A 15,678-nucleotide genomic window follows, 5' to 3' on the forward strand; every position below is an offset into this window, starting at 1 on the left:
CTTCTTCAAAAGATCACACTGGAAAGTACGAGTGTGTGTTTGACCACTTTATGAGCACTGCCATCCCCATGATTGCTCAGGACAAAAGGCCATGGTAACCTTGCTTAAGAAACCCAAAGTGGGTTAGGAAAGGCTCAGCGGTTAAGAGCACTGGCTGCTCTTGCAGAGGACTTGGTTTGGTTCTCAGCACCCACGTGGGAGTGCACGACCCTCTGTAACTCCAGTTGTAGGAGATTAGAGAGCATTTCTGGTCTCCCTGGGCACCAGGCACACATACATGCAGGCAAAACACTCATTCACATGAAATAAATTTTAAAACAACAGCAACAAAAATACCTTGCGAGTTATGGTGATGCACCCCTTTCTTTTATCTCAGCACTTGAGAGGAATAGGGAAGGAAGATCTTTGTGAGTTCTAAGCCAGTCTGGTCTACAAAGAGAGTTCCAGGACATGGAGGGCTACATAAAGAACCTGGCTCAAAAGTAAACCACTACCAAAAATAAATGAATAAATGAATAAATGAATGAATGAATGAACGAACGAACGAACGAACAAACGAGCAAATGAGCGAGCAAATGAGCGGAACCTCTACCAGCAGACAGGCTTCCTTCTGCTTTTCTTCATGGGTTTTTAACATGACTGTGTCTTACCATTTATAACAAGATGAATGTGCTACAGACATAGTGAAAGTTGGTGTACTAAGTTGATACTGAACTGAGCCAGTGGTCATGGACTCCTCCTACCTAGATCTATGGCTAAGCATCATAAGGTCTGGGAGATGTTAAATGAAAGTAAAAACGTGAGCAAGTGAGCACGTGTCCGTCACCTCCACTTGAAGAAATGGAGCACAGCTCAAGAGCGTTCAAGGTCTAATTTGGTGCTGACTTGGGGAAGGCTTTTACTGGCGTCCTTATCTTCCTTCCCAAAGGAAACACTTGCATCGTCTACTGTAAGTGAAGTCAGAGAGGATGAAACGTGAAGTGATTGCCTTTCACAACATGCAGACAAGCATTAGATGCTGATCAAAGTCCTGGGTAGAAATGGTTCTCACATGTGTAAGGCAGAATCCCAAAAGAATAAGAAACAAACAAAGACACTCAACTAAAATTCTCAGCAGCACCCTACCTTGATTCCAGCTCCTGGATTTGCTGAGCCAAATCCACACTTGGGAGCTGTAAAGATCACAAGTTCAGCTCCTGCCCAGCACAAACTGCTAGGTGACCACTATTTCAGACTGATCAGAGCCCCCTAATCGCAAGGCACTGAGTGGGAGTTCACAGGGTTAGGGCATTAATTAGCAGCACTTATTTACATTCTCTATTCATCCAGTACAACAAGCAGCTGCTCATATTTTCATATTTGTACTTTTCTAAGATCCCACAGACCTAGCCAGAGTATCCGACAGAGCCCAAGAAAATAAACAAAAAGAGACCTTTCACCACTGGAATGTGCCTCAAGGAAAACCAGCAGCTTTGCCCCACAGCGAAGGGTCTGTGCCAGCCTACAGCACAGTGGCACAGGCAATGGGCGCACAGAAACACAAACAGATCCCTGCTACCAAAGAAGAGCAATAAAGGAGTGCCGGCAGAGACCACTATATGAGCATCAAGAAATTCTTCCTCAGTCCTTCGCTTAGCGCCCCATTCATCTGCAATCCCCACAGAGACACAGAACTAGACGGAGTCTTTAAATTAAAATTAAAATAAAATTCTGATTTTATTTCTCTATAGATACATCAATAAGTCTGCCATCTGATACTCAGATAGGCAATTTTATAAATAATGAACTATGTGCATTGCTATGTAAATCTAGATTAGGAGATTGAATGTGATCTCCCATATGTTAGCTAACACCCTGGGTGAGAAGAAAGGGTGACACAGAGAAAAAGTCTTCTTATAAAGCAGCCCTTAACAGTACAGCTCTCATTCTGCATGACAGAATCACCTGCAGGGATTTCTAACATTAGAACCACTAAACCCAATCTTCGACCTACTCAGTCAGAATCTATAGGGGCTCATCTCCAGGCTCCAGCATTTTCTTTCTGATGTATGGTCAAGATATAGAACTGTCTGTCAAAGGTCATAAATACCACAGGCAGTAGAAACTCCAGGGCAGGGCTACACTAAGAAGAAAAACACACATGACTTCTACATTCTCTTTAGATTTAGGGCCAGTGACCCTATCTTTCTTTCTTTCACTTATTATTTCATGTATATGAGTACACCGTAGCTGTCTTCAGACACACCAGAAGAGGGCATCAGATCTCATTACAGATGGTTGTGAGCTAGATATGGTTACTAGGAACTAAGCTCAGGATCTCTGGAAGACCAGTCAGTGCTCTTAACCTCTGAGCCACCTCTGTAGCCCAGTGACACTTTATCTTTCAATAAAAGTTCCCATCTTCTTTCTATTTCAACAGGAAGAATCTACTAGGCAATGAGCCCTGAGAACAACAACTCTTCTTCTATCCTTCCTATCCCACCTGTGGCACTCTGATGTCGTCATCCTAGCAAAAATGAAAGCACTGGGCAAAAGCTTTTCATGAGGGAGGAAGCCCTGCAGAGGACTGCTGATTATCCTAGCTTCTGAGATCAGCTTCAGCACTTTTGATGAAACTCAGTTCCTTCTAGACCTGGGAACTACTCAACCTTTCACTTAGCACTGCCATTCCATGTGTTCCACAGGCAAGTAGAACATGGGTGGCTTTTTAAAAACAACACTATAAAGAACCAAGAGTATGTCTTCAAAGGTATCAGAAATTATCCTTTCAAACCCCCTAAAAAATGTTAATATCCTGCAGGCAAGATGAAACTCATCCACATTACTTCTCTAAGGGATGGTCTTTTGGGTCCTACCTTACCTCTGAACAGCCTCATCTGCTCAAGTCTTTAAATAACACAAAGATGCTGAAGATTACACGCCAGCTCTACTGAGGCTGAAGGTTTTGCACACTGTTAATCCATAGGTAAAATATTAAGGCCTGGGTAACTGTTACCTATCTAGCTGGCCATTTTGTGCTGTTACTAATGTTGTTACTAGGAAACTTTCTCATGCCCGAGGTGATCAAATATTCTGCTATGTTCTGTGCTTTGGTGTTCTTGGAAACCAATCACAACAGAGGTCAGGTATAAGTGTCTTGTATAGTTAGCCACAATAAGGTTGGTACCAAACCAACTGCCAGGCAGCACTCCCTGTACCTATGTATAAACTTTTATGGTTTTTGTTTTTATAAGCTGTTCCTGGGATGGACCCCAACATACGAGAGACACCTATACCACTCTAAGAAGCTATTTGGAAGACTTCCATTTTGAGTAGGGGTCAAGTAAACCTTAAGTTCCCAAGACCTCCCTCATAACCGACACCTGCTTGGCAGAAAGAGATAGGTACTTAGGTCACTGACATCTTGGTTTAGCAAGTTAAGACATGATATTAAGCAAGACAAGACCCCTACCACAGTTGTATGCCCAACCAATGGGGGCAGGTTTAGTACAAAACAAAACATGTTCCCTATCCCTAAACATTGATTGGTGAAATAACTTGGTACAGATGTTTGTGGGTTTCAAGGGTTAAAAGATCTATAGGATCCTGGCTAGAGGTGGCAGCTAGCTCCTGAGTCTGGTCTACAGCCCTAATCAATTAGTCTTTGGGGGTAGCATTCAATAAACTATCCCTGCTTAACTGAGACCACAGAGATTGGGGTCTGAGTGGTTTGTGTGGCAATTCCTAGACCCCAACATATCAGCTGTACTGAGGATGTCTTGTAGGAAGTACTTCTGACCAGGCTTTGAGAGAGCTTGGGAATCAACAACCCAAGAACACAGGCAGCAGAAACTGCTTTTTCTCAAGTAAGCCTTCCCTTGTAAAACCCACATGGCTAAGAACACCCCAGGGATAAGCAAGGGATTGCCTTGCTGCAGATTGCTGCAAATACTCAAAAATATCTGTGCAAGCGAATGATGGAAAATGAAAAGGTAAGTCCAGTATTAAGAACTAGAAGGTCTGCTGGGCAGTGATGCACACACCTTTAATCCCAACACTTAGGAGGCAGAGGTGGGTGATCTCTGAGTACAATCATAGCCTGATCTACACAGTGAGTTCCAAGATAGCCAAGGCTACACAGAGAAACCCTGTCTCAAAATGCTCCCCCTCAAAACAAAACAAAATCAAATAAACAAAAGAACTAGGAGGTACCAAGAAACTGAGGCTAAAAATTCATAACTATCAGAAGAGTTATACTGCTAAGAGATCGTTTCTCCTGTAAGACTCATACTTTAAATAACATGACTATAATACCTTTAGGATTAAAAAGTGTACTTAATTAATAATCGCTAAAAGCAAATTCACTGGTAACACAAATTATACTACCTTCAAAAATGTAATTTCAGGAGAAATTACCATTTCTCTCTTAATGCATTCTTTCAGGGCATACTAATAGAATTAGAAGCATAGATACCTACCTGGCCGTCCCTTGCTGGGAATCCATGATAACCCGGGGTCAGTGGCTCGTTCTAAGACAAAATAATAATAATAATAATCAAACTTTAAAAGCAAATGTTAAGAATCAAAATCATGCAAACTAATCAAATACAAATTTCGTCCCAAGTTCCCAAAATTTGCTATTTTGATAATGTTCCTGCATACATAAATTCTCTCCAGCTAAACACTACAATGCCATAAATGCAAACACGCTACAGACAAATCCTAGTTTTTCTCTTTGTGTAGGCAGACTGTTTCCTTTTCTGTGTTCCTCAAGCTGAGTACTACTGAGACAAGGAAGAGTAAGTCCTAACTTTGTCCTCCCTGGAGTTTGAGCAGACCCAGAGGCTGACACAGGACGACAGACAATGTTCCACATGTTTCCATGTGTACACAACCTGTTGAGCAATGCTTTTAACCTGGAGTGTCAGTTAAACTATCAGTTCTGTTAGCCCAGATGCAGTTCTACTTCTGCTCAGGACTCCCTTACCACTCAATCACCAACTGGCTCAAAGTGGCCGCTAGCATACATACATGTTAGTGTAACTTACATTACTTGCACAGTTTCTGCTCCACATTATCTATTAATTTTTCCTTTTAGAATTCACATTTAGTATGTCTCCTCTTCATACCAAATAGTAAAATCAAGATCCCTGAGGGTAGAGGTGCCAGCCAACAGAAGCACTAATTCAGCCCCACGGCACACACAAATCATGAGCACCTACTTTGGCTGACTGGACCCACTTGATCATCCAGGTAATAGATATTGAGTAATAAAAATTCCAAACTAATGTTAAATGACTGAAAACATGAGAAAGTAAGTAAATGAGGCCCTGCCTCACAGGCAAGGAACTTTAGGAGACAATGCACACACAAAGGACAAACAAAGCACATAATTTCTTTGTAATTTGTAAGAACTCAATGTAGCTACTTAAATAGCCTCACCCTCTTCCAAGCACTTGGGTTTTTATTCATTCTAAAGAGAAGAGGAATTTTCACTGATGGGGCTTCATGGGAAAAGAGTAAAATTTCCACTTAATGGCAGCTACATCAAAGATATAATTACATTCAAAAGCATGGTTATATATTCATATAGAGTCTGTACCCCCTTCAAAAACATAAGAGGTAGAGTCAATTTAAGCTTATACAGGACTATTGCGTCTTGTCCATCATACCCTGTTCCCTCCCAAGATCTAGCACAATGACTGACACGTGGTAGGCACCTAAAAGAATATTTAAGCAAATAAATGGAATTGGTCTTGCATAAGCTAGCAATTCCAAGTTATTCTCTGTACCTATAATTTTTTGAACACTTAAATATTTATAGTCTCCTCAAACAAAACAAAACAACCCTCCTGGTCAGTAATAGAGATAACCGTGACCCACGTCTAGTCCTTGCCCCACCCCCTCTCAGAGTCCAGAGATTTTTATTTAAATAAATGTAAAAGGGCTGGATGTAGTTCAGTGGTAGAATGCTTGCCTAATACATGTAAGGCCCGGGGTTACTTCCCAGCAGCACACACATTCAAAAAGAAATGGACGCCAGGGAAGGATAATTCATCCTCATGCAGCAGCAGATAGGCCTGTCCTTAGGCCAGTGCCACGCTCTCCTGATTATTAAAAGTTCTGGAGTGAACTTGGAAATCTTATTCTTCAGCTTTTTCCTTCAAGATTTTTATTTTTAATATTCATAAACCCTTAAGGCTAAGGTGTGTGCGTGCGTGCGTGCGCGCGCGTGCCTCACAATTATAACCAAAATAATGTTTTTAAAGGATGCCAAGAAAGTCAAGGGCAGAAAGAATAGTCTTTTTAAGAAATGCTGATGAGACAACTGGATATCCACATGTAAAGGGAGTTAAAGGCCTGTACTGTTTACTCCAGCTAGACTGACCTAAAACTGTAACGCTTGTGAAGGAAACCTTCCAGACCTCTGGGCAACCAGTAGTCTCTATACTAGGACACCAGCAGCACGGGAGACAAGCAGGGAGCTCAAGTAAGCACCATCCGAATGTCCATTTGTCCTTCAGCATCCTCCAGGAACAAAGTCCACCTACACGATGGGGAGTACTCTCAAAGTCACATTTGATGAGGGAAATGTTCCCAGTATGCAAAGCACTCTTGCAACTCAGCAATGGGCAGGGGTGGGGAGACCTTTAAAATGAAATGAGGCTTTGAACAGTCAATTCTTCAAAAGATATGGAAGATGGCAGGTAGGAAAGGTGCCTGCAAGGAGGCTCAGTGTCATTAGCCACTGGCACGACCAACCACAGGGACAACACACAACAGGGTAGTCATAATCAGAAGTCTGACGACAGCAAAAGTTGAGGATAGAAAAGAAATGAACTCTGTACAGGACTGGTGAGATGGAAAGCAGTACAGCAGTCACCTCACAAATGGCTGGTGGCCCAAGAAGGTAATACGAGGCTGGACTCGTAAGATGGATGGCTCTGTGGCTAAGGACAGACAGACTGCTCTTGCAGAAGACCTTAGTTTCATTCCCAACACCCAAGTCAGAAGGCCCGTAAGTGCCTGTAACTCCGGCTCTGAAGCATTCGATGCCTGTAGCACCTGTGGGCGTCTGCACTCATATATGTACATATTCACACATGTATGCACTCATGTATGTACATATTCACACATGTATGCACACACAATGAAAAATAAAATAAAAAAAGTTACGCACACTGTTACCACATGGCTCGGAAACTCCACAACAGGGAATGTAGCCAAGGAAACAAAACACACATCCACTCGGACAGAGCTTGTGTGAGCTCAGCCAAATCTCATACGGCCCAGAGAGTAGAGCTACCAACAGCAGCACCATTAGACACAAGGGACTAAATGTGGATGAATCCTGAAGACATCACAGCAGGCAAAAAAGACCAGAGAGAAAATGGCCAGAAACTTCATCATTCCATTTATAGGAAATGTCCAAACTGACAAGTCCACGGGGACAGAAAATAGCTGAGTGGGTTTAGAGGCAGAGGGTGAAAACAAGCAGTAACCAGCAGCAGGTTCCATTGGGATGATGAAACTGCTGGAAATTGGGTACTGGTGACAGACGCACAGTTCGGGCGTTATACAAAAACCGCCAATCCTCTGAAGAGATTAATAGTGTAGGAGCACCTCAGTCAACCTCTCACTTTAAAATGATGGGGGCCGGCAAGATGGCTCAGCTGGTAAAGAGGCCTGAGACCTAGCCTGAGAACCTGAGTTCCATCTCTCAAACCGCAGGGTAGGAAGCAAGAACAACAGTCCACAAACACATCCTGTCCTGACATGCTAGAGACCAACAGTACGGGAGGGACGGAGGGACGGAGGGAGGGAGGGAGGGAGGGACGGAGGGAGGGAGGCAGAGATCCTGGGAGCTAGTATCATTAAAAACTCTAGGAGCAAAGCTGGAACAACATTACCATCTGTTGTACTACAAGGCTAGGGCTACTGGGAACTCTATGTGTTGGAGCTGTGTCTCAGAGTGGTCTACACTAAATGAAGATGCATGGTTTTCCTTTTCAATTTTATCTTGTACACTCATCTCTAACAATGCATTAACTTTACATGGCTTTGACTTTTATAAATATAAATCTTGCAATGTGTTTCCTAGCAACTCACTCAATACTGTGTGAGGCTCCTTTCCACTTAATGCACACTGTTACATCCACTCATTCTCAGTGCTGCTCTAGTACCGTATCCTAAATGCCAACAGGTATCCCCACCCTACTTTCTTGATGAATACTGGAATTCTTCTCCATTACTCTGTGCTTACTAACCACACAGCCTATGGGATCCTTTAGAGACACCACTTCCCATCCATGAGATCAAGAAAAAACAAATGAAACTATTTAACTGTCAAGACTGCTCAAAGAGGAATCATCATACCTAATGTAGGAACGTGAGTTACAGGGGCACTGACAGGCAATAGGACAAACTACCCAGTGCGTGCTCCACCTCAGACCCACTGTTCCCTCGGCTCTACAGACTCCCCAGTACACCTGCTCAGGAAACGCGTGCAGAGTGTCCGTTTTGTCAGCCACAGTGAGAACTTCTTAGGAGGAACTTCCATTTCTCTTACAATGGGGAAATGTTATCATTTACACAGTTCCAACAGCTTGTGTTCCGGTTTACAAATATAGAGAAGTCTCTAAGAGCTCTCTAAGCTCATAACTTGGCTTGCATGGCACGTACTTTAGACATGAAAGGTATCTTGCTGGCTCAGTGTTGAAGCAGTGTGAAAACAACAACTGAAGGTTAAAAGCAGGGACTGGATTATAAGAGTTAACATCGTGGATAGAAATAAAGTATATAAAAGCAGGGCACAGTGCCATGAAGCTAGGACTTCAGCAGCTGTAATCCCGAGGAAATGGAGCAGGAGGACCAGGAATTCCAGTGAATTCCTAGTCCGTCCAGACTATGTGAGAGTCTGTCTCAAAAACCCATAAATTAACTAATTAAATATATACACATATAAGAAGCACAATTACAACCACAGAAATGCTTACCAGCTACAGAGGCCAGCACTTAAACCTGTGTGGACATGAGAAAGGGCAACACAAGGTCCTTAAGTAACTGTCAAGTAGCCAACCACAGTGGACGCTGAGTATGCAAATGGACACTGAGAAGTGACACGGTGAGACTAATGATCCTGACTTTCCTATCTTCATTGGCACACCTAGGTGTGATAGAGCCACTTAAGCAGAACAACAATGATTAAGGAGCATCAGCTGTTTGGTAGTCAAGGCCCCAATGCCTTGCTATTGATGCATGCAGTCCTGAGTGTTAAGAAGGCAAAGTTAGTGAAGCTGGTAAGAAGCACAGGTCTCTTTTTAAAAGGGGAGGGGCACAGTAGCCTAATATCCCTAGCTTTTAGTACGACAAGACCTCCAGTAACAGTGTGACCGACTAGTAGCGCTGAACAGACAACAGTATGGTTTTCTGCAGCAGTGGTCAGTTTCTGCCCTCATTCCAAAGACTGGGGATCCTGTCAAGGGCCTCATATGTGCCGTGCAAGTTCTCTAACACACACTGTTGTTAATAAAATGGTTTTACTTTAAAAAAAATTGCTTTCTGAAAATTATCAGTATCACCATTGATTAGGTAATATATGTGCAAAAATACCAGCAAAATTACAAAAAACACTTGCATGGGGGAGTCATCATAAAGCAATTTTAGATACAACTGAGAGTTGCTAGGAGGACTTACCAATGCTGAGTACCAAAGGTCCTGCTTCTGGCTCCCGATCACAGTCGTGATCTAGACCCCAAGGGGCCGTCTACACAGTACTAAAGCTAAGCCTGCAGGGAGCCTCAGGAGGCATCACAGTGCCCAAGGTACTCAACAGGTCACGCTTGGCCAACCTAAGGCTGTGTGAAAGCATGTCATACCAGTCAGTATCACTGATCAAGGCTGGCTGGGACAGAGGCAGAAACAACAAGCTGATCAATTTTTAAAGTCCAAAAGCTGTTAGGTTTCAGGCAGTCCGAATATCCAGAAATGAGCTCACAGTGGTCTATAGGAGGTTACATAAAAGCCGGTATTACTTAGGAACTTGTGAAACTGATTCCCATCTGCCAAAAGAAGTCATTTACCTCCCTTACCTCTGACAGAAGGGAAATAGGGCTCCATTGACATATACCTGTGCCTGCGTACGAGAAACCATTCTACCCTCCAGGCTCCCTCAGTCCCTACTCACAGTACTTGTTAAACATCAGAACACCCCCCCCCCACCAGACTTAGGTCTCCTGACCTTCCCAACAGCCAATCACCCTCCTCACAATCTCTACTATTCCCACGCTCACGCTCTTGTTCCCTTCCTAGGCTCCATTCTCTACCTCCGTGCCTCCACTCTTCTCTCCTGGTCACTCACCTCCCGAGCCCTGGCCTTATCCAGTCTGATTCCCTTACTCTCTGCTCTAGATTCTTGCAGATGCCTCTGGATGTTCCTTCATTACCTTCCCCCTCCCCCATGAACCCTTCCCTAATAATGGAGTGTGCATGCCAGCAGTTTCTCTACTGCCCCATCCCGCCACAGTGATGCTGAAACCCAGGAGAGGCACAAATAAACCCAGGTCAGCACCACTGCTTTTTACTTTTTTATCTAAAAAAATCAAACCAATTTCACAAAATGGAAGAGGAAGGACATTATGAATAAAACAAAATTTGTGCTTCAGGAGAAGGAAGCAAATTAAGGTAGGGACTGACCTGTTTTCCACCAGCACAACTTGGGTAATGCCCATGACTTATTCTCTGTTTGAAATAAAGTCATTGCCTTGAATGCATTTGGAACAATGGAAGGAGAAATTATTTACACCACATGGACTGGGGCAATTGCTCCTGATATTTCATTACCTTGCTCACTGCAAGTTGCTCTTTTTCAAGCATTGGTTCTAGTTTAAACAGAGAAGGAAGTAAATATCGCAGGCACTAACATGAGCCTAAATTGCATGTGCTAATCCGTGCAAACTAAACCACAGCAACAAATAAAATCTCTCTAGCTCAAGAAGAGAAACACGGCTAAGCAACCAAGTATTACTCTGCTTCCAAATCACAGGGTTAAAGTACGTAAAGATAGGATGAAGATTTCTAAGGAGTATAGATTTAGTAGGTCCAGCCTGCTTCCAGTTTAAGGTTCAATTGCTAACTGGTAAACTAATCGTTCTTGCTATGCAAGTCACAATCCACTGTCCCTCCTGGTCCACACAATGGATGGCAGTTCTGTTAACTCCTCACCTACACTCTGACCTTGGTGGATGTGATGGTTTGTATATGTTCAGCCCAGGGAATGGCACTATTAGGTGTGGCACTGTTGGAGTAGGTGCAGCATTGTGGGCGTGGGCTTTAAGACCTCATCCTAGCTGCCTGGAGGCCAGTATTCTGCTAGCAGCCTTCACATGAAGATGTAGAACTCAGCTCCTCCTGCACCCTGCCTGCCTGGATGCTGCCATGTTCTTGCCTTGATGATAATGGACTGAACCTCGGAACATGTAAGCCAACCTCAATTAAATGCTGTCCTTATAAGAGTTGCCTTGGCCATGGTGTTTGTTCACAGCAGTAAACCCTAAGACAGGGTTTACTACTTGTTTGTCAACATTAAAAATGCCCGTGGTCTAAATGAATTTCATACCAAATTGGAAGGGAAAGACTACAGGCTTCTCAAACCCCATCTTTTCAATAAGTCATGAGATCTAAAAGATAAATCAATCCCTTTCCTTAGAGACGAGAAGGCTATAAAGTTGAGAAAAGGTCTCTAATCTTTTAAAGAGACAGGTGCCAAGTAAAAGGCTCTGGCTGGGAAATTAGAATTCCCCTGTTCTCATATCTATTGACTACTGATCTCACACACCTAACTCCTGTCTCCCGTTGGAAGTCAGAAGTTTAATTTTCAAATACTGGATACAATGCCTGATGCTAGCAAGCAACCACACCCCAGTTTGTCAACTATGTAACAGAATGTCTACCTCACACAGCAGTGATGGTTAGGGAACACGAGACAAGATTACCTGGCACAGAATTTAACACAAGAGATGCTCAAAGGAATAATTTCCTTGTTACAAAATAACTCGAAGTAGAAACTATGTAACAAGTGAATATGAACTCTGCAACTCCCCACAAGTCCAAACAACTAAGCTCTCTCTTAGCTTTCTCTCCCATCAGTTCCTCAGGTATGTGGCAAATGACCATCCAGTTTCACAGATGTTAACAAATTTCATAAAAAATTAGTGATGTTGGGGAAGAGTGATATACAAGGCCAACCTGGGTGACATAGCAAAATCTGTTCAGAAATTGACTTAGGTATAGAGAGCTAAACTATGTTTAAAAAAACAAAGTCAGGAATGACAGCATATGCCTGTAACCGCTGCACCCAAAGGGGTAGAAACAGGTAGCCCAAGAGCTCAGGGCTAATTTCAGCAACATAAAAAGCACAAGGCCAGCTTGAGACCCTTTTGAATAAACAAAAATTAAATAAAAGAACTGTAACAGGATGGTTGTGATATAGACTTTAATACCAGTACTTGAAAGGGAGAGACAGGTGGATCCCTATGAGTTCGAGGCCAGCCTGGTCTACAAAGCAAGTTCTAGGACAGCCAAGGCTACACAGAGAAACCCTGTCTAGAACAACAAAACAAAACCACAACAAAATACAAACAAAACGAATGAGTAAAGTCATTAGCTAGACATCTGAGGAAGACGCGAATGAGGTTATTTCTAAGAAAAGCAGAGGAGCTTTGCCTTTTACAATGATTATGCTTCCTACGTGAGGAGAGCATGCTCCTGCCATCCCCTGGGTTTTTTAATTCACTTAATTTTATCCTTGCTTTTATTATTTAAGTAATATTTGTTCAAGAAAACAGAATATTACTTTAAAGTAAAGAAAAATAAGAGTCTCCCTTAGTTTATCCTTCCACATTTAAGGCTTATGCTCATGGTACAAACAGAACTCCCAATCTGAACATATGACATCACTGTGATGCCTTGAATGAAGAATGCCAAACCATGAAACTTTATTTCATGTACAAAGTTACTTAAAATGCAACATAAAAATCACCTTCCAATTATTATATATGTAAAGGGTACATAAAATGTGAACTTCATGCTTATTCATTCCCCAAATCTCATTACAAACATGAAAATATTCCAAATATAAAAATGTAATAATCTTAAACTCTGAAGGATATTCTACATACATAATATTAAGCAGTTTTTTCCTTTCTTAAAAAGTTGTGGTTTGTTATATTCTTAAAACCACCTATCTCTAGCTTTCTAGGTTCCCCAATTGAAACTGAGTACTTTAAACACTAATTTTCCATTCTATATAGCTTGACAAATAGCACTCTACACTGGGTCATCATAGATCTGACTACTCAGATACTTTATGAACAGAATCTTAGTATCTGTCTCTCTGTGGCTGGCTTACGTCACAGTATCTTTGAAGTCTATCCACATTATAGCAGGTGTCAAAGCTTCCCTTAGCGCTGCACTGTATATGGACAACATATTCCACCGTCTTGTACACTTGTGGGAAGGATGCCAAGCACCTATTCAGACAAGTACCTGCTCGCCACCTGTCTCTGGCTCATCTAGGTTTACATCCAGGAGAACTATGTTACTGGTGACTCTAACTTTTTGAATTGACACCAACTACTTTTCACGGCAGTTGTACCATCATCTTGCATTCCTATCAGCAATAATACACAGGGATTTTGATTTCTTCCCCATCCTCACAAACGCCTGCTTATCTTGTCCCTTTGTTTCTTTAATAATAGCTATCCTGTGAGTATGAAGTAGCTTCTAATGATAGCATTAATCTTTTTCTTATGATTAGTGAACTGAGCATCTTTTCTGTCCTTATTGGTCATTAATATATGTTTACAGAACTATCTTGACAGTCTATTAAAATATTTTTCTCAATTGAGCTGTGGAAGATTATTTTGCTATTAGGTTCAGTTGTTGGCCTTGTGTTTTAGATATCAATCACTTAGTAGACACATGATTTGCAATTTTTTTTCTATTACTGAGTTCCTTTCATTCTGTTATTAGTGTCCTTTGATGAATAAAAGTGTTTAAATGTCTGGATTTTTGGTTTTGCTTTTTGGGATAGGACCTTGCTATGTAGCCCTGGCTGACCTAAAACTCTGAGCAATCCTGCTTCAGCTTCCCAAGTACTGACATGTCAGGCATGAGATGCCACATCCACCCACCTAAAGATTTTAATCTTCATAAGGTCAAACATATTGGCTTTTTTCTTCTGTATTCTGTGCTTTTAGTCTAATGCCCAAGAATCCATAGCTAAACCTGGTTATGGACATAAAGATTCATCCTAGATTTTTTTTTTCTTTTCTTTTTTTCGGAGCTGGGGACCGAACCCAGGGCCTTGTGCTTGCTAGGCAAGCGCTCTACCACTGAGCTAAATCCCCAACCCCAAGATTCATCCTAGATTTTCTTGATCATTCTAAGATTTCACTTCCTCATGTCTAGGTCTTGGCTCCACCCTAAGCAGAGCTCTGTACAACAGGTAAGGATCCATCTTCTTTGCATTTTTAAAGGTCCCTTGAATCTCCATCTATTACCATCTTTTTCAGTTCTAAGACTATGAAATTACATACCCATTCTATATATCTGCACAGATTTCTATCTCCAAACTGCCTTTTCTTCTGGGCCTGTTATTTCTGCTTTGCTAGCATGCATGATATGAAACTTTGTCAGTAGATGGCACAGCAGAGACACCTTAGGAGGAAAAGTTCTCGATTCTCATAGGAAAAACAGTTTGTTTTCCATCCAGCTCCTACACTGCAGCCAACAGCTGGAAGCTTCCCCAGGAGCCCTCTGCAGGCTGATGCACAGCATGTGCAGAGCATTCTACAGCATCCTGGAGAGTGAACTTCTGACAAAATGGTCTAAGACTTCATCCTCTGCCATCCGGAACTAGAGCCATGCCTCTCTAACAAAGTCCAGATCTGGCCTGGAGGGGTGAAAAGTGGAACCACTGAAGAAGGCAGCTCTTCAGATGTCCTACTTAATGAATAGGTGCTATTATAAAAGTTTGATACTGAAAGGGGAACTTCCCCTTCTAAGAGGAATGGGGGGAGGACTTACATGAGGGTACTCTGGGAGGAGAGGAAGGACTGATATCTGATTGTAAAGTGAAAAAATATATTTAATTTAAAAAGTTACACTATGTTTTATCACATATCAATCATATTAGTACATTACATCTACTTTTATGTGTCCCTCTTGTTTAGATTTTATTTGGATTAACCTAAGTCAATTCTGCATTGCATTTATCAAATTTCTTATCCAAAGTCTAACAGTCTCTCTCTCCTGAACAGGCCCAGACTGATACAAGTGAAATATTAAAAGTTACTTACTAATACAGAATAAATGTGTCTAATGTCTTAACATATTAATTACCTCACTAAAATTTGTGATACATCATTCTACAGTAAGGAAACAGACTCAGAGAAACATGTAATTTCCTTACAGTACTACAAATCTGGGTCCATTTAATGTTCCAATTTTTGCTGGTTATCTACTGCTATTTACGTTTCTTCACAGAGCCTAGAGAGACACAGACATGCCTAGAAGGATATAGCAAGTCCTACTACTACCCTTTGAATGAACTTGGAGTCTAGAACTTAGATCTGAGCAGGGTCCTTTCTCAGAACCAGTCCTAGTGGCTCCTATTGGTTGATGCTTGCTTTCCTACTT

At 42.0% G+C, this 15,678-nt stretch overlaps 1 protein-coding gene across 32 annotated transcripts in view; it reads right to left on the reverse strand.

Annotated features, from left to right (window-relative positions):
- The window catches only part of Rbfox2 (RNA binding fox-1 homolog 2), a 243,580-nt gene that overhangs the window by 156,468 nt on the left and 71,434 nt on the right, over positions 1-15,678 (reverse strand). For 27 of the 32 annotated variants that reach the window (XR_015624243.1, XR_015624242.1, XR_015624241.1 and 24 more), the window contains 1 exon segment: positions 4,458-4,508. Coding sequence is in view for 23 of the 27 variants with exons in the window: in XM_087558166.1 (XP_087414292.1) it covers positions 4,458-4,508 (51 nt within the window). In the remaining 4 variants the exon portion in view is untranslated. 32 annotated transcript variants of the gene reach the window in all.

This window comes from Rattus norvegicus, chromosome 7 (genome assembly GCF_021556685.1).
Source record: "Rattus norvegicus strain SHRSP/BbbUtx chromosome 7, alternate assembly SHRSP_T2T, whole genome shotgun sequence".
NCBI classification, from domain to species: Eukaryota; Metazoa; Chordata; class Mammalia; order Rodentia; family Muridae; genus Rattus; species Rattus norvegicus.